Source organism: Rattus norvegicus, chromosome 1 (assembly GCF_021556685.1).
Source record: "Rattus norvegicus strain SHRSP/BbbUtx chromosome 1, alternate assembly SHRSP_T2T, whole genome shotgun sequence".
Classification (NCBI taxonomy): domain Eukaryota; kingdom Metazoa; phylum Chordata; class Mammalia; order Rodentia; family Muridae; genus Rattus; species Rattus norvegicus.
Genome location: NC_141534.1, coordinates 172,782,832 through 172,802,768, shown reverse-complemented (window position 1 = coordinate 172,802,768; position 19,937 = coordinate 172,782,832). Strand labels below are relative to the sequence as shown.

Here is a 19,937-nt window from a genome sequence, read left to right as displayed (position 1 = left end):
ATAATCAAGAGTTTGAAGCCAGCCTAGGCTACAAAATAAAATCCAATTTCAAAAAAAATGAGATAAAGTTGGGGAAGAAAAAAATCACTATGCAATGAAAGCCAAAAGAATTTTAAGTTGGGAAAAAAATCAAATGCTGGGGGAATATTTGAAAGTTTGTTTCGTTTTCCTAATTCATTCACTTGAAAATTCAAAACTGTGGGGAAACATTAAAAATGTAAAATCACTCCTTCTATGCACATTTTAATGCTCATTCTCCTTCCAGGTTAGAAACATAATTTTGTATACATGGCATTTTTACATGCGTTCTCATATCAATCTCCTTTCCTTAAAAAAAAACTACTACAAATATCTTTCTAGATCAGTGAATACTGATCAGCAAAAATATAGTTTAATAGTTAAACACTTCTGTCATATTCCTGTATATATGATTACCAGATCCACCTAAATGTCCTTGCTTTAAATAGAATTGCAGTTAACATATGTGAACATAAAACTTTGCACAACTCAAGATTGGCACTGCTTCACACCAAACACTATCTATAAATGCTTAATTTTGCCATGACTCAGTGAATTGAACTATATAAATCTTTTCCAAGAGATGTATACAAATGACATCAAGAACACAGAAAACAGATTAAAATATGGTTAGGTCATTTAAATGCAAGATAAAATGTTGGCAAAAGATAAAAGAAAAAATAGCTTATAAGTCAGGTTTGCCATGGATATGAGTCTGGGGGAAAAATAGTATTTTTCTGCAATGACAGTCATAATAGTCTATCCCTATTCTCTTATTCCCTGTGTGCACCACATAGCTGGATTTTTCTTCTTCACATACCCCATATCTATTAATGGACCTTCTCACACTTAATAAGGGTCTTTATTAGAAACCCTCCAACCTAGAAAACACTCTCTACAAGGAAGAAGGGACAATCATGTAAGTGTGAGAGAGCTATCGATACAAGTTTAAATCCCTCCAAATTCCCAAAAACTCAAAGACAAACAGAAAACATAAATGAGAGGAGAGAGGAAGAGGAACCAGTCGATCAACATGCACTCTCTGATCTTTCCCCTTGTCTTCTAAAGACCTTTAAAAAAAGAAATCTCAATAGCCTTGAAGAAGGGCAATCTGGGACTACATCTGAAATCACATACAAGAATATTTTTTTTCTTTATTCAGTAATCTGATATCTTGTCCAAGTCCCCATGAACTGATTAGCAGGAGAAAAAACAGTAACTGGTCCATTGAGCTTAAACTTAATTCAATCTGACAGTTTGGGTGTATATATTCAAGGATGAATCAAATTTCTATCAAATAAAACAGGGCTTGATCGCTCAGACTCTTCCTTTTCCTGCTCTTCTACCAGGGTTTGGAGGAAACAATGTGTTGTGTGCAATTTCCTGGCACAGAGCTTCTCCAGTCTTTTTGTGCTATAATTGGGCCATCTGGCGGTCTCTTGTGCATAGCTCTTTTGCCATCTAAGTATCCCTGCAGGACACCACTGCTGAATTGGCTGTTGGCAGGGCAGTTCTGTCATACAGAAAGGATTATACCAGCTACAGAACCCCAAGTTTACTGCTATATCCTCCATCCTATAAATGAGTCCATGTGTCCATACTGCCAGTGATGGCTAGTTTTATGTCAACTTGCCACAAGCTAGAGTTACCTGAAAGGAAGAAATCTCAACTGAAAAAAATGCCTCCATAAAAGTCAACTGGGAGGCATTTTCTCTATTAGTGATTGACTGGGGAAGTCCCAGCCTACTGTCAACACTGCCATCCCTGGACAGGTGCTACTGATGTCTTAGTTGGGATTTTATCGCTGTGAAGAAACACATCTGCACATCACTCAGAATTTCAATGGTACCTCTGGAGAGTTTAGTGGTGATGCCCAAAGCTTGGAAGAAAGAGGTCTTCTCAGGCTCCAGACCAGTGTTCTGAGCAGGCACAGTGACCTCACATGGGGCGATGGCACCAGCTCGAGCAGCAGCTGGCACCTTATTGGCCAGCAGCATGTCCCTAATCTCAGTGGGGTCCTCCCTTGTGAACACAAAGCCACATTCCCCCAGATGTGAGGCAGCAGCTTCTCCAGAGCTGGGTTGTTCTTCTGGTGCCCCTGATGGCCTTGCACATCAACCCTGGAAAATCTTATAAAGAAAAATATTTAATTGGGGCTGGCTTACAGTTTCAGAGACTTTTAATCCATCATTATTATGTCAGTGAACATGGCAGTGTGCAGGCAGACTCAGTGCTGGAAAAGGAGCTGAGTGTTCTACACAGGCAACAGAAGGACACTGAGACACACCAGTCAGACTTGAGTTTCTTAGACCATCCAGTGTGACTCTCTTCCTCCAGCAAGGGCACACCTACTCCAAGAAGTACACAACTCCTAATAGTACCACTCTCTATAACCAAGCATCCAAACATGCAAGTCTATGTGAACCACTCCTATTCAAACCACCACATTGGGTTCTAGAAGAATTAGGCTGAACAATCCATGAGGAGCAAACCAGTAACTAGCACCCCTCCATGGCCACTGTATCAGCACTTATGTCCAGTGTCCTGCCTTGTTTGAGTTTCTGCCTTGACTACTCTCAATGACGGACTCTTACCTAAAAGAATAGGCTACACTGACCCAAATCCCATGGAGGAGAGAGCTGAACACCCAGAAGTTCAGACAATCCTGAGACCGCAGGACACTCTGCCACTTCTGCCCACCTCTCCTACATCCCTTGCCCAAGAGGAAACTGCATAGTGCCTCTAGATACAGGAAAAAAGGAGCACTCAGCATCAGGAACCTGCTAGGTCCAGTCTGCACCCGGCACTGAACTGAACTGGTCACACAGGTCCCTGCACTCAAATCCTGTGGGGAGAGAGAGCTGAACCTTCAGAAGTGCTGACACTCCTGAGAACTCAGAGGAGACTAATCTCTGCTCACATTCCTGACTAAAGAGAAAATCGCAAGTGCGTCCCTGGGCACGGACCTAGGAACAGTCAGGGGCAGGACCCCTCAAGTTTCTGCCTGCACCCAGAGCTGAAAGCCACTTGCCAGTACTGCCTACACACCTAAGAGCAGAGATCCCTGTTCCCAGATCCAGCTGAAAGGATACAGGTATGCAGGAGTGCTGACACACAGGCCTACAGGAGAGGCAAGCTATTCTCAGAGACAGCAAGACAAGCTAACAACAGAGACAACCTGGTGGCAAGAAGCAAGCTCAGAAACTTAAGTAATAGAAACCAAGACTACTAGTCATCATCAGAATCCAGCTCTCCCACAAAGGCAAATACTGGATATTCAAACACACCGCAAAAGCAAAATTTAGATTTTAAAAAATCACATTTCATGATGATGATGGAGGACTTTAAAAAAGACATGCATAACTCCCTTAAAGAAATGCAGGACAACACAAGGGAACAAGTAGAAGCGCTTAAAGATGAAACACAAAAGCCCTTAAAGATTACAGGAAAACACAACCAAACAGGTGAAGGAATTGAAAAAAAAAAACTGTCCAGGATTTAAAATTGGAAATAGAAACAATAAAGAAAGCACAAAGGGAGACAACACTGGATATAGAAAACATAGGAAAACAATGAGGAGACAAAGATACAAGCATCACCAAGAGAATACAAGAGAGAGAAGAGAGAATCTCAGGGGCAGAAGATACCATAGAAAACATCGACACAACAGTCAAAGATAATGTAAAACGCAAAAAACTCCTTACCCAAACAATCCAGAAAATCCAGGACACAATGAAAAGATCAAACCTAAGGATAATAGGTATAAAAGACAGGGAAGACTCCCAAATTAAAGGGCCAATAAATATTTTCAACAAAATTATAGAAGAAAACTTCCCTAACCTAAAGAAAGAGATGTCCATAAACATGCAAGAAGCATACAGAACTACAAATAGATTGGACCAGAAAAGAAATTCTTCCCATCACTCAACAGTCAAACCACCAAATGCACAAAATAAAGAAAGACTATTAAAAGAAGTAAGGGGAAAAGGTCAAGTAACATATAAAGGCAAACCTATAAGAGTTACACCAGACTTCTCACCAGAGTCTATGAAAGGCAGAAGATCCTGGAGAAATGTCAAACAGACCTGAAGAGAACACAAATGCCACCCTAGGCGACTATATCCAGCAAAACTATCAATTAACATAGATGGAGAAAACAAGATAGTCAATGACAAAACCAAATTTACACAATATCTTTCTATAAATCCAGCGCTACAAAGGATAATAAATGGTAAAGCCCAACATAAGGAGGGAGGCAAGCTACACCCTAGAAAAAGCAAGAAACTAATCATCTTGGCAACAAAACAAAGAGAAGAAAAGCACACAAAAATAATCTCACATCCAAATACCAATATAACAGGAAGCAATAATCACTATTCCTTAATATCTCTCAACATCAATGGCCTCAACTCCCCAATAAAAGGAAATAGATTAACAAACTGGATACGCAATGAGGACCCTGCATTCTGCTGCCTACAGGAAACTAAGCCACTACTCAAAGACTATACATGGACCTACCCTGGGCTCCAACCTCATAGATAGCAATGAATAGCCTAGTAAGAGCACCAGTGGAAGGGGAAGCCCTTGGTTCTGCCAAGACCGAACCTCCAGTGAACTTGATTGTTGGAGGGAGGGTGGAAATGGGGGGGAGGATGGGGAGGGGAAGCCCATATAGAAGGGGAGGGAAAAGGGATAGGGGGATGTTGGCCCCGAAACCGGGAAGGGGAATAACAATCGAAATGTAAATAAGAAATACTCAAGTTAATAAAGATGGAAAAAAACAAGCCTCAATAGGTACAGAAAGATAGAAATAATCCCATGTGTCCTATCAGACCACCATGGGCTAAAGCTGGATTCAACAACAATAAGGGAAGAACACCCACATATACATGGAAGTTGAACAATGCTCTACTCAATGATAACCTGGTCAAGGAAGAAATAAAGAAAGAAATTAAAGACTTCTTAGAATTTAATGAAAATGAAGGTACAACATACCCAAACTTATGGGACACAATGAAAGCTGTGCTAAGAGGAAAACCCATACCTCTGAGTGCCTGCAGAAAGAAACAGGAGAGAGCAGGTATCAGCAACTTGACAGCACACCTAAAAGCTCTAGAAGAAAAAGAAGCAAATACACCCAGGAGGAATAGAAGGCAGGAAATAATCAAACTCAGAGCTGAAATCAACCAAGTAGAAACAAAAAGGACCATAGAAAGAACCAACAGAACCAAAAGTTGGTTCTTTGAGAAAACTAACAAGATAGATAAACCCTTAGCCAGACTAACCAAAGGACACAGAGAGTCTGTCCAAATTAACGAACTCAGAAATGAAAAGGGAGACATAACTACAGATTCAGAGGAAATTCAAAAAATCATCAGATCTTACTATAAAAGCCTATATTCAACAAAACTTGAAAATCTGAAGGAAATGGACAATTTCCTAGACAGATACCAGGTACCGAAGTTAAATCAGGAACAGATAAACCAGTTAAACAACCCCATAACTCCTAAGGAAATAGAAGCAGTCATTAAAGGTCTCCCAACCAAAAAGAGCCCAGGTTCAGATGGGTGCAGTGCAGAATTCTATCAGACCTTCGTCGAAGACCTCATACCAACTATCCAAATTATTCCACAAAATTGAAACAGATGGAGCGCTACCGAACTCCTTCTATGAAGCCACAATTACTCTTATACCTAAACCACACAAAGACCCAACAAATTCAGACCAATTTCCCTTATGAATATCGACGCAAAAATACTCAATAAAATTCTGGCAAACCGATTCCAAGAGCACATCAAAACGATCATCCACCATGATCAAATAGGCTTCAGAGCATCCAGGCATGCAGAGATGGTTTAATATACTGAAAACCATCAACGTAATCCATTATATAAACAAACTGAAAGAACAAAACCACAAGATCTTTTCATTAGATGTTGAGAAAGCATTTGACAAAATTCAACATCCCTTCAAGATAAAAGTCCTGGAAAGAATAGGAATTCAAGGCCCATACCTAAAAATAGTAAAAGCTATATACAGCAAACCAGTTGCTAACATTAAACTAAATAGAGAGAAACTTGAAGCAATCCCACTAAAATCAGGGACTAGACAAGGCTGCCCATTTTCTCCCTACTTATTCAATATAGTTCTTGAAGTTCTGGCCAGATCAATCAGACAACAAAAGGAGATCAAGGGATACAGATCGGAAAAGAAGAAGTCAAAATATCACTATTTGCAGATGATATGATAGTATATTTAAGTGATCCCAAAAGTTCCACCAGAGAACTACTAAACCTGATAAACACCTTCAGCAAAGTGGCTGGGTATAAAATTAACGCAAATAAATCAATAGCCTTCCTCTACACAAAAGAGAAACAAACTGAGAAAGAAATTAGGGGAACGACACCCTTCATAATAGTCCCAAATAATATAAAATACCTCGGTGTGACTTTAACCAAGCAAGTGAAAGATCTGAATGATAAGCACTTCAAGCCTCTTAAGAAAGAAATTGAAGAAGACCTCTGAAGTTGGAAAGATCTCCCATGCTCACGGATTAGTAGGATTAATGTAGTAAAAATGGCCATTTTACCAAAAGTGATCTACAGATTCAATGCAATCCCCATCACAATACCAATCCAATTCTTAAGAGAGTAGACAGAACAATTTGCAAATTTATCTGGAATAACAAATGAAAGGTAAAAGTTTTAAAGTTGCCCCCCTAGACACAAAGTTTAGAGCAGAGAAAAAAAAAAAAAGCAGGTTAGGCCCCAGAATTGTATGTTCCAAAAAGCCTCTCCTAGGGCTATAGAATGGATAATTATATTGGCCAGCTCAACAGCTTTCTCCCAGAAACTAGCTGACCATAAATCTTAGAGAACAATCTTGAGAAGCAGGAAACAACTTCTCCTAGGAACTAGCGGACCATGAAGTTAAACAATCTGAGAAGTAGGAGACAGCTTCTCCTAGGAAACAGTCTTGGGGGACAGAGAATTCTTCCTTGTGATTTTTCACTGTTATTCTATGACGCCATCCCTGCCCCCTCGGGTTGTGGTTTCTCCCTTTAAATACCTCTTCTCCCAGCCTCTCGGGGTCGAACTCCACTGCCCCTGCGTGGGATATGAGTCTCGACCCCAGTGCACTGGTTGCTATCGATAAACTTCATGTGATTACAACAAGGACGGTCTTGTGTGAGTTCTTGGGGGGTCAAGTCATCCCGAGACTTGAGTGAGGGTCTCCCCACTCCGGGGGTCTTTCACAAAAAAACCCAGGATAGCTGAAACTACCCTCAACAATAAAAGGACTTCCAGGGGAAACACTATCCCTGAACTCAAGCAGTATAACAGCAATAGAGATTAAAAAAAAAAAAAACCTGCATGGTATTGGTACAGAGACAGACAGATAGACCAGTGGAATAGAATTGAAGACCCAGAACTGAACCCACACACCTATGGTCACTTGACTTTTGACAAAGGAGCCAAAACCATCCAATGGAAAAAAAGATAGCATTTTCAGTAAATGGTGCTGGTTCAACTGGAGGTCAGCATGTAGAAGAATGCAGATCGATCCATGCTTATCACCCTGTACAAAGCTTAAGTCCAAGTGGATCTAGGACCTCCACATCAAACCAGATACACTCAAACTAATAGAAGAAAAAGTGGGGAAGCATCTCGAACACACGGGCGGCACTGGAAAAAATTTCCTGAACAAAACACCAATGGCTTATGCTCTAAGATCAAGAATCGACAAATGGGATCTCATAAAACTACAAAGCTTCTGTAAGGCAAAGGACACTGTTGTTAGGACAAAACGACAACCAACAGATTGGGAAAAAATCTTTACCAATCCTACAACTGATAGAGGGCTTATATTCAAAATATACAAAGAGCTCAAGAAGTTAGACTGCAGGGAAACAAATAACCCTATTAAAAATGGGGTTCAGAGCTAAACAAAGAATTCACAGCTGAGGAATGCCGAATGGCTGAGAAACACCTAAAGAAATGTTCAACATCTTTAGTCATAAGGGAAATGCAAATCAAAACAACCCTGAGATTTCACCTCACACCAGTGAGAATGGCTAAGACCAAAAACTCAGGTGACAGCAAATGCTGGCAAGGGTGTGGAGAAAGAGGAACACTCCTCCATTGTTGGTGGGATTGCAGACTGGTACAACCATTCCGAAAATCAGTCTGGAGGTTCCTCAGAAAATTGGACATTGAACTACCTGAGGACCCAGCTATACCTCTCTTGGGCATATACCCAAAAGATGCCCCAACACATGCTCCACTATGTTCATCGCAGCCTTATTTATAATAGCCAGAAGCTGGAAAGAACCCAGATGCCCTTCAACAGAGGAATGGATACAGAAAATGTGGTATATCTACACAATGGAATATTACTCAGCTATCAAAAACAATGACTACATTAAATTCATAGGTAAATGGATTGAACTAGAAAATATCATCCTGAGTGAGGTAACCCGATCACAGAAAAACACACATGGTATGCACTCACTGATAAGAGGATATTAGCCCTAAAACTCAAATTACCCAAGATACAATCCATAAACCACATGAAACTCAAGAAGGATGATCAAAGTGTAGATGCTTCACTCCTTCTTAAAAGGGGGAACAAAAATATTCATAGGAGTGGATATGGAGGCAGAGTTTGGAGCAGAGACTGAAGGAACGGCCATTCAGAGCCTGCCCCACATGTGCCTCATATATATATATACAGCCACCAAGACTAGATAAGATTGATGAAGCTAAGAAGGGCATGCTGACAGGAACCGGATATAGATGTCTGAAAGACGGAGCCAGAACATGTCAAATACAGAGGTGAATGCTAGCAGCAAACCAGTGAACTGAGAATGGGACCCCCATTGGAGGAAATAGAGAAAGGACTGGAAGAGCTGGAGGGGCTTGCAACCCCTTAAGAACAACAATACCAACCAACCAGAGCCTCCAGGGATGAAATCACTACCCAAAGACTATACATGGACTGCTCCATGGTTCCAACTCCATATGTAGCAAGGAAGGCCTTGTTAGGCACCAATGGAAAGAGAAGCCCTTGGTCCTGCCAAGGTTGGACCCCCAGTATAGGGGAATGCCGGGGGAGGTGGGAAGGTTGGGATGGGGAGGGGAACACCCTTGTAAAAGAAGGGGAGGATGGGAAATGGGCTTATGTCCGGGAAATGTGGAAAGGGAATAACATTTGAAATGTAAATTAAAAAATCCAATAAAAAATAAAAGAATAGGCTATACTAAAACCCTTTCCTCTCCAAGTTGCTTTGGTCACTGGTTTTTCATCACAGCAATAGTAACCCTAACTAGGGCACCACCATGTGTAATTGAACCCGCTCTACTGTGACAGGCCAATGATAATACATTGTATATGCAGTTATTTTTTTTTCATGTAACATATTCACAGGTCTGTTGATTAGGATATGGACATCTTTAGAGATCTTTATTAATGCCATATCAAAGAATGGCCCTCATTCATTGAGTCTATCAAGGGTATATGAAGTGGAAATTTCTGGTTTCTTTGGAGACTCAGTTTTGTCATGTGATGTTTTTCTGGAAACATCTTATGAGAAGAGGTTTTGCTGAGAATAGACACATGGTATTTTTCTGGAAGCTACCTGGAAAAGGACATGTGGTTTTTCACTAGAGCAGACACTTGAGAGAACACATGATGTTCGGAAAGGGTATAAATATTACCCAACAGACAGTGGACAACACTGTGAGTCATAGGTTCACCTGGCCACTCTGTTGGTTTCTGTTGGGTTTTGTTGATGCTGGTCTTCACTGACTACACTGTAGCATTGGTTCACCATGCCTTCTTTACTGATAATTGTTTGTATAACTTTGTAGAGAGAAATGCACCAAGGAATTTATGCTGGTGTCTTAGGGTTTTACTGCTGTGAACAGACACCATGACCAAGGCTAGTCTTACAAAAGACAACACTTATTTGGGGCTGGCTTACAGGTTCAGAGGTTCAGTTCATTATCCTCAAGGTAGGAATATATGGCATCGTCCAGGCAGGCATGGTACAGGCAGAGCTGAAAGTTCTACATCTTCATCTGAAGGCTGCTAGTGGAAGACTAAATTCCAGGCAGCTAGGGTGAGGGTCTTATAGTCCACACCCACAGTGACACACCTATTCCAACAGAACCATACCTTCTTGTAGTGACGCTCCCTGGGCCAAACATATACAAATCACCACAGGTGGTGTTCCAGAGGCTTCTTGTCACTTTCAAGATTCAGGCCAATTAGCAAAGCCTCACTTTTCTTCTACATCTAACTGCCATTGCTGACTTGTGAATATTGTTTGTGAGTGGATCAAGCTACTGCTGCTGATTAGTGTGAACTGAACTGCTGATATCCTGACTACAAAGATTGGAATCAACCAAAAAAGAACTATTTCTAAACAGATGCACATCCTCTTTTGCCCTATTAACCTTTCCTTTCTACTATCTCTGGTGGGTGGTAGGCTAGAAGGAAGTTAAAGTGTTTAAGAACCCTTATTAAAATATGTTTTGAGAAATATAAGCCTACAGTTATAAATATTCTCTTTTACATTTTTAGCTAAAATACAACAGTTATCCTAAAAATTAATATGCAAATTACATATGTTACATTCAGTGAATTTGTGACAAGGCAAACACACTCCAGGACCATCCAGATCAGGTTACAGAACATTACTAATACCCCCAAGTTCCTATCCCATGATCTCTTCTAAATACTTGTCGTTTTTTACTTACCAAGGGAAATTTAACACCACTGATCAGATATAGTTTTAAACAGGCAATTGAATAATATAGTATTGTCCTTTGCACTGACTGACTTTACTGAATATTATGTTTATGATATTTAATCATGTTACTACACAAGATCTGCACTACTTTGTTTGCATTGCTATTTTTATTGATTATTTTTTATTTATTTACATTTCAAATGTTTCCCCCCCATCCTGGTCTCTCCTCCACAATCCCCCCACTCCAGCCCCCAGCCCCTTTACCTCTAAGAGGATACTCATCCACCCACCCACATACTCCTGCCCCACCCCTCTAGCATTCCCCTTTGCTGGGGCAACAAGCCTCCACAGGACCAAGCAACTCCCCTCCCATTGATGCCAGATAAGGCAATCCTCTGCTACATATGCAGTGGGAGCCATGGACCCACCCATGAATACTCTTTTATTGGTGGTTTAGTCCCTAGGAGCTATGACGGGTCTAGTTAGTTGATACTGTTGTTCTTCCTATGAGGTTGCAATCTAAGAGGAACACTCCTCCATTGCTGGTGGAATTGCAAGCTGGTACAACCACTCTGGAAATCAATCTGGTGGTTCCTCAGAAAATTGGAAATAGTTCTACCTGAAGACCCAGTTACACCACTACTGGGCATATACCCAAAAGAGACTCCAATATATAATAAGGACACATGCTTCACTTGTTCATAATAGCCTTATTTATAATAGCCAGAAGCTGGAAACAAACCAGATGCTCCTCAACAGAGGAATGGATACAGAAAATGTGGTACATTTATACAATGGACTACTACTCAGCTATTAAAAATGACAACTTCATGAAATTTGCAGGCAAATGGATGGAACTAAAAAATATCGTCTCACGTTAGGTAACCCAGACCCAAAAGGACATACATAGAAATGCAGGGACAAAAAAATGGAGCAGATACTGAAAGAAAGGCCATCCAGATACCACCCCACCTTGGGATCCATCCCATCCACAGACACCAAACCCCAACACTATTGCTATTCCAAGAACTGCTTGCAGAAAGGAGCCCAGTAGAGCTGTCCTCTGAGGGGCTCTGCCAGCACCTGACTAAGATAGGTGCATACACTCAAAGCCAAGCATTGGACTGAGCCCAGGCACTGCAACAGAAAAGATTGGGAAGGACTGAAAGTGCTATTTAATTGCCCACTACATGATTATATATTGATGTTTATGTTCATTTTACCAATAATTGGCATTTGGGTTGTTTCCCAGTCTAGAAAAGTGTCACAGAAAGTTTAAAAACTATTATCATTCACCGAAGTTAAACATATGTATATATTTTGTCTATGAATTTTACTCCTAACAAAAGCCTAACAAAAATGTGTGTGTATGTATACCAAAAGATATCTGTAAAATACTTATAAAAATAATATTTATAAGAATCTGTGGTACTTTGTTTTTTCTGCATGAAAATTCTGATATCAACATTTGGTTTTATCATTCTTTTAAATTTTAGCCATTCTGGAGAATATGGTATTATTTCAGTATAGTTTGGATACATATTTACCTTATTAATAGTAAAGTACACTGTGTTCATGCTTTACTAATTATATGGACATTTACTCTTTAAAACATCTCATGTCATTCATTTTATTTTGTATTTATTTAATAATTCTTTAATTTTGTTTTTTTGGGGTGCTTTGTTTTGGTTTTGTCTTGTGGGCTTTTGAGGGTTTGGGGTTTTGATGGGTTGGTTGTTTGCTTGGGTTTTTCGTTTATTTGTTTTGTTTTGTTTTGCTGTTTTTCAAGGCAAAGTTTCTCTGTGTAACAGCCCTGGCTGTCCTAGAACGTGTTCTATAGACCAGACTGACCTCAAACTCACAGATCTGATGGCCTCTGCCTCCCCAGTGCTGGGGTTAAATATGTGGGCCACCATAGCCAGCTATTTTTTCTTTTTGAGAAAAGATCTCACTGTGCAGTCGTGGTTGGTCCAGAACTCACTATGAAAACCAAACTAGCTTCAAACAGATGTGCCTGTCTGAAGTGGAAACTTCTAGTTCTTTGGTAAATTAGTTATGCCAAAGGATGTTTTGTTGGCGCACATAGGTAAAAGGATGTTGTGCTAAAACAAACACATGAAAGACTATTTTCCTGAAGCAGAGAAAGGTGAAAGGATGTTTGGGCATAACAAACACATGAAAGGATGCTTGATGAAGGAGTATAAATATGACCTCACAGACAATGGGAGAGGAGCACTGAACATTGGTTTGGTTTGTTCTGCCTCACTATTCTTCACGATGACACACACGTATTATTGGTTCACCTTATATAGCATTGTTAAGCTCAACTTGTGATAGTGCTGCCAATGAGAGAAACTCGCCCAGGAATTGCTTGCCAGTTTCCTGCAGCAGCTTGCAGCTTCTGTGGCCTCCACTCAGGCCAGTTTGGTGAGCCTGGTGGTTTCTTTAGGATTGAACTACAGCTGTGTCTTGGTCAGGGTTTCTATTCCTGCACAAAACATCATGACCAAGAAGCAAGTTAGGGGAGGAAAGGGTTTATTCAGCTTACACATTCACATTGCTGTTCATCACCAAAGGAAGTCAGGACTGGAACTCACACAGGGCAGGAAACAGGAGGTGATGCAGAGATCATGGAGAGATGTTTCTTACTGGCTTGCTTCCCCTGGCTTGCTCAGCTTGCTCTCTTATAGAACCCAGGGATGGTACCACCCACAAGGGGCCATTCCACCTTGATCACTAATTGAGATATTGCCTTACAGCTGGATCTTATGAAGGCATTTTCTCAAGGGAGGCTCCTTTCTCCATGATAACTCCAGCTTGTGTCAAGTTGACACACAAAACCAGCCAGTCGAAGCTGCCTGGTGTCTGCTTGCTGAAAGAACTGGACTGTAGCTGCTAATTCATGCCTAGTGTCTGCCTGCCTAGACGACTGGTCTGCAGCTGCTGAGTTGTATTTGCTGTTTGCTACAGGAAGGAACTAATGCCAAAGAAGATCAAGCTCTCCATCAAAGAACTATTGCTGAACAGGTCCACTTCCCCATATCCTAATAACTTTTCACTTCCACTACTCTGTTGGGTGGTGGGCCAGAAGAAAGTAGCAAAAAATTTATGCCAACATCTGTCTCTGACTGCAGAGTGTGGGGAATCAACGGTGTGCACCATAATGCCTGGCACGTGTTTTTTTTTTTAATCTGTTTGTCAGATTTACAACTTATATACATTGCTTCTCTACCACTGAAATATGTATATAAATCAAAATATACACAACAATTAGCTTTTTGGCTTGGTTATCTCAATTTTGGTAGCATAAACAGAGCAAAATAAAGTATTTTAAATGTTGTGATAATTTGTTTACAAGTTTGTGATAATTATTAAAATAGAAGGTAAATTTGTCATTGAAAATACATATGGACAGGCTGATTTTTTAAGTATATATCTTTATTTTTATTTTATTATTTATTTTAAGTATTTTTAACTTATCCCTAGTAGAATTTAAATCCAAAAATAAAATAAATCCAGGTTCAATAGAAAGTAATAGCAAAAATAAAAAAAGTTGGTGAGCCACTGAGTAGCACAGTTTTAAAAGTGTACTTAATGAAAGCATTACATACAGTAGAATTTCATTCAGTTGAAATAATTTTTCTTTACTTTTTATCAAGCTGGCTCTAAATAGCCCTCAGTATCCAGATTGGTCACCACTCCCTCATAGAAGCCGTGCCCAGGCCTACTAAACTAGGTTAAGTTCCCCTTCTTACTGTCCCTCTCTATGCAAGTCAAAGGGCTTCCACCTGTTTATCAGCTGTTTAGCCACTAGATCCACAGACAAAAAGGCAGTTGCCCAGTGAATCCCCAACAGCACACTGCAAGTTCTTATGCACATTTACTGAGTAAATGAAAGACACTGTGGGTGGGGTAGATCCACACACTTGAGTACTGCTAACCTATGCTACAATTTAAATGTAGTTCTTCTCTTCCAAAAAAAGTATTTCTTTTTACTTGTTTTCACAGAGATCTTCCTCAATTCTGTGTCTGCACAATAATACAGTCACTTCTAACATGAAGGCCACAGAACCAAAAGGGTCAATGAATAAAATTCAGTAAGTTCATGAACTTGGATAAAAGGAAAATAGCTTTGTTTTTATTGAAATTGAATTGTAGATGAAATTTAATTTTTTTCTTCAATTTCTACGTGGGTCACAAACTGCAATAATGTTACTAACAATTATACTTTGCCAGCCTACATCAGTAATTTTCCTATCAGTTACCAGTTATAAATACCTCAAAATATCATTTACATTCACCACTACTTTAATTATGCAACCCTCCACTAGATCTTTTTATTTCATATGTTGGCAAAATAGTACATATTATCACAGTCACCAATTTGGAGAACTTGAAAATATCTTAATAACAATATAATTTGTTTCCTTTCTGATGCCTTATATTTTACTTTAATTCATATACCTAAAAATATTATTCTCCAGAGAACAGCATTTATATTCATCAAAAGGTACAAAAAGTGTTTGAACAGGATAATCAGTCATCATTCCTTAGGCAAAGTCGTTCTGACTGCAATCCCAGTACTCTGTAGGCTGAGATAGGAGAATTGACAATTCAAATGCTTGAGTTTGAAACCAATGTACATTCCACAGTGAACCCTAGGGGCAGCCTAGGTTACAGAGCAAGACCCTGTCTCAAAACAAACAAAACCAAAATGTATTGTCTTTTCTGACATGTCTATTATCCAATTTTGGATACAGTGAGGTATCTCATAAAGTAAAGGCACTTGCCATACAAGCCTGAAAACCCCAAATCTCTGGGTGGTAGAAAAGAACAGAGTCTGGAAATTTGTCCTCCAATATCCACATGCACACCATGCACATGGGAATCTGCATTCAAACATAACACATACACACACACACACACACACACACACACACACACACACACTTCATTTTAAAAGGTGTTCTGACTCAAGGATTTGTACAGTAGGTCAATGGGATAAGGAAAAATCCAACTTCCAGGGGTGAAGAAATATATCCACCAGTGTGAAAGAAGGGATCAACGCAAAAGCAAATCAACAGTGTAGTCAATGACATTCCCGAATTCAAGCTAGATTGGGGGAGGGGATTGGGATTTAAGAGATCTTGTTAATGATTTAGTCCCAGTAATGAATTACTGCATAGACTCACAATGAATGAAATACTTGATAGTGAAGCATGGTGAAAACTAGCTAACAACAAGCCTAGCTAAAATGAAAGATGAAAGGGTAACTTTTCTAAGTAAAAGTAGAATGATCAAGGGACAACTTTAAAAAAAAAATAACAATGATCATGTGTTTTTAAAAAAAACTATAAGACTTAAAAAAAAAAAAACATAGTGCTGGCTTGATGGTGGAGGAAAGAGGAAAGACAGCCAAATGCATGAATCAGTTCCTCTCTGACCTCGAAGGACTTTATAATTTTGGCAACCGGCAGTTCACCTCACTAATAATACAAGGAAATGAAGAGGGCAGGGACAGAACACCATGAAGAATGTAAGCCAGCTCGGAAACAGCTTGTCACTATTTCCAGAGTGAAACACCATCTGAAGGGTTATGTTGATTCCATCAAACTAGGGGTCCTTCTTTAGCCCTGAGCCACCTCAACTTCTTCATATTGCACATGATCATAAACTTATTTTTCTAAAATGAAACTATTTTAAAATTTACTCATTTTCCACTTGAAATGTGCTTTTATCTGCTGCTTTCCTCAATATTCTAGTCACTCAGCTATAGCAAATTCATTTTAAATAAGTCTTAATATGATCATCATTTTGTTAGATATTACAGCTAGATTATATTTTCACCCAATTCCTCCCAAAAAACTGTTTTCAATGAGCAGTAAAGAGCTCATGCTGAGCAATGGAAGAGAACACACACACACACACACACACACACACACACACACAGAGAGAGAGAGAGAGAGAGAGAGAGAGAGAGAGAGAGAGAGAGAGAATTTTTTAAGTAAAAGTATTCATCTCCCAGAGGCCTAGAGAAGAATCAAATAGTTCTGCCAAAAACAAACAAACCAATTAATTAATTAATTCAATGATATGGTTCCTAGTAATATTCTGCTTTGTTCATAGACTGGTGCCTAATTCAGTGGTCATCAGAGTGGCTGCCTCTGGCAGCTGATGGGAGATGTAGAGGCCCACTGACAAAACATTAAGTGGAGAAAGAGCCTAGGTTAGAGACCTCCATTAGTTCCCTCCCCTTGGAGTTCCAGAAACCCCGCAGAAGATGGGGAGGAAGAATTGTGGGAGCCACGGGGGATCAAACACCAGAGAGCACAGCCTGTAGAATCAGCTAAGCAGGGCTCATGGGGCCTCACAGAGACTGAAGGGGCAATCGTGGAACCTTCAAGGTTCTGCGCTAGGGTCTCTGCAAATATGTTATAGTTTGTTGGTTTGATGTTTTAGAAGGGATTCCTGACAGTGAGAGATGGGGTGTCTCTGACTCTTTCTGGACCCTTTCCTCCTAGTGAGTTTCCTTGATCACAATTGAAGTGAAGGTTTGTGCCTGGTCTTATTCTATCTTTTTGTGCTTTGTTTGGTTGATGTCCCTGGGAAGCTTGCTCTTTCCTAGGGGAAGTAGGGGAAGAAAGGGGAGGAGGAGCTGGGAGGAGAAGCTATGGTCAGGGTGTATTGCATATTAGAAGAATACATTTTTCAAAAATGTCAAGTATTTGTCCATTACTTTAGCTTTTAGTGCTCACTTTTTATTAATGTCAATAAAAGAATGTAATACCTGAAGCTTTCCTGGACATAATCGATCTCACTAGCACTAATGAAAACTAGGTTTAAACTAACGTCGTCAGGAAGCCAGGCAAGACTACAACTCCTCAGGCTAGAGGCCACATTCCACCATGGCCCCACCCCTCAGGCGCAGTTCGCCTCAGATACTCACTTTCCCAGCATGCTCCGCCTGGCAGGCGACTCAGCCGAGAACGCCCCAGGTCGTTGAGGCAGTGCAGGAGAAACCCGGCAGGGGGCGCCGAGATCCCTAGCTCGCTACTTAGCACCCGCAGACCTTGAGGCCCGCCCAGCTCGCCGCTCCAGAAACGTCAACACGTCGGGCCACCCACCCTCAGACTGCCAGCTAGGCAGGCTCTGATGCGCATGCGCAAGCACCCCTGCCACGCGCCGAGCTACTGCGCATGCGTCCTCTGGAAAGTGACTCCGCCCTGCACCCCCGCAACACACACCGTGCTTAGTTTCCTTTTCCGGGCCCCGGAGAGGTGGGGCCAAGGTGGGAGCATGAGGTTGTCCTTAGCTGCCGCTATCTCCCACGGCCGCGTCTACCGCCGCCTGGGCCTCGGTCCCGAGTCCCGGATCCACCTTCTACGGAACTTGCTCACAGGCCTAGTTCGCCACGAACGCATCGAGGCGACATGGGCACGCGTGGACGAGATGAGGGGCTACGCGGAGAAGGTAAGAGCCAAGTCATTCATGGCTGGGCCCAGCCTCAGACCACTGCGCTTGTCCTGTGTCGGGAGTAGGTAGCGAATTCCCTGTGGCACTCAGCTGAGCACGTCACTCCCGCGCTTTAAATGGAAGGCTGGTTGGGCTGAGGAGGAAGGAGCGCCCTGAATTAGCTTAGCTGGTGGGATGACTGGATGAAGGTGAGACATTAGAAGAGTAAGGTGGGTGCCTTACTCTTGCTCGTGTTGTATCCGTGTGTTTTGTCCTCACAGCTCATCGACTATGGAAAGCTGGGAGACACCAACGAACGAGCCATGCGTATGGCTGACTTCTGGCTCACTGTGAGTGCTTCCTGCCTTCTAGTGGGGAAGGAATCCTTAGAAAACCGGGTACTTGGCAGATTTAAGCCAGGGCATTCGCTTATGTACCAGAGTTACGAACTACCTTAGACACGTGTTTCTCTTATTTGAACTGGAAGAGATGCACATCTGTATAACTTCCTATAAGTGGTTCTATGTAACTTGGTAACTGATTGGTGGTGGGGAAAGCCGTTGTGACTATTTTCTTCTGATTAACTCTCCCCATCTAGGAGAAGGACTTGATCCCAAAGCTGTTTAAAGTGCTAGCGCCTCGGTTCCAAGGTCAGAATGGCAACTACACAAGAATGCTACAGATCCCGAATCGAAAGGAACAAGATCGGGCCAAGATGGCAGTGATAGAATATAAGGGGAACTGCCTCCCTCCCCTGCCTCTGCCTCACAGAGATAGCAACCTTACTCTCCTAAACCAGCTACTCCTGGGACTGCAGCAGGACCTGCACCATAACCAGAAAGCAAGCCTCCACAGCTCCCATACAGTTCAAACACCAAAGACTTAACTGGAGCTGGAGAGTGCATAGGTGTGGTACCTGTGTTGGTGGGTCTTGGAGCTCTTGTAGTGTGTGAGACCTTGAAGTGGCATTGTGGAGCCCCCTCATAATGAGGCCCAGACCTCCCTGCTGACTAGAATTGATCCTCTTTGCACAGTAGATAAAATCCTTGATATGAATATAAGACACTGACTTTCTTTTCCTTCCCTAGGATTTCTGGAACATAAGGAACATGCAGATGCTCAGCCTCCTACGACAGTAAATCCACTGCTTTACCTTTCTGAGTCTTAGGTCCAGTTTTGCTTTGCTTTTTGGTGGGGAGAGGGTCTTGCTGTGTAATCCAGGTTGCATCTACCATGCAGCAGTCCTCCTGTCCCTTTTGCCCAAGTGCTGGGCTTGAAGGTGTTCACCACCACACAGTGCCAGTTTGCTTATGTTTTGTTTATATTTTTCTGAGACAGAGTTTCTTTGGCTGTCCTGGAACTCTCTTTGTAGACCATGCTGGACTTGAACTAAGAAATCCACATGCATTTGCCTCCTGAGTACTGGGATTAAAGGCATGGGACACCACTTCCTGGCTCAGTTTGCTTATTTTAACACTTATTTATATGGGCCCTGTATTGATTGATTCCAAATTATCTTCCTATGGTGCTTGTGGTCCAGCCTAGAGACTCACCATAGGGATTTCTTTTTTGTTTGTTTTTTATAAGTTACACATGAGAATCTATTTACCAATCCTATGAGAATGGGTTTCATCTTGGCATTTTCATATATGTCTCTCTACCAGTTGTCTTTTGATCATGTTCACCAACACACACACGCACCCCATTGTCCTGT

At 41.3% G+C, this 19,937-nt stretch overlaps 1 protein-coding gene and 1 long non-coding RNA gene across 4 annotated transcripts in view; one reads left to right on the top strand and one right to left on the bottom strand.

Annotated features, from left to right (window-relative positions):
• LOC148007781 (uncharacterized) overlaps window positions 1-17,893 on the bottom strand; it is a 46,661-nt gene extending 28,768 nt beyond the window's left edge. Inside the window, exon 1 of the long non-coding RNA XR_015652322.1 lies at window positions 17,718-17,893. This is a non-coding gene — a long non-coding RNA (uncharacterized LOC148007781). The remainder of the gene's footprint in view (window positions 1-17,717) is intronic.
• An 87-nt stretch (window positions 17,894-17,980) lies between these two features.
• Window positions 17,981-19,670, top strand: Mrpl17 (mitochondrial ribosomal protein L17). 3 transcript variants are annotated; one of them, NM_001313843.1, is given in 4 exon segments: window positions 17,981-18,241; window positions 18,505-18,573; window positions 18,822-18,873; window positions 19,312-19,670. In NM_001313843.1, coding segments are annotated over 4 exon segments (375 nt in total). In that variant the 5' UTR covers window positions 17,981-18,067; the 3' UTR covers window positions 19,392-19,670.
• The last annotated feature ends 267 nt before the right edge of the window (window positions 19,671-19,937 follow it).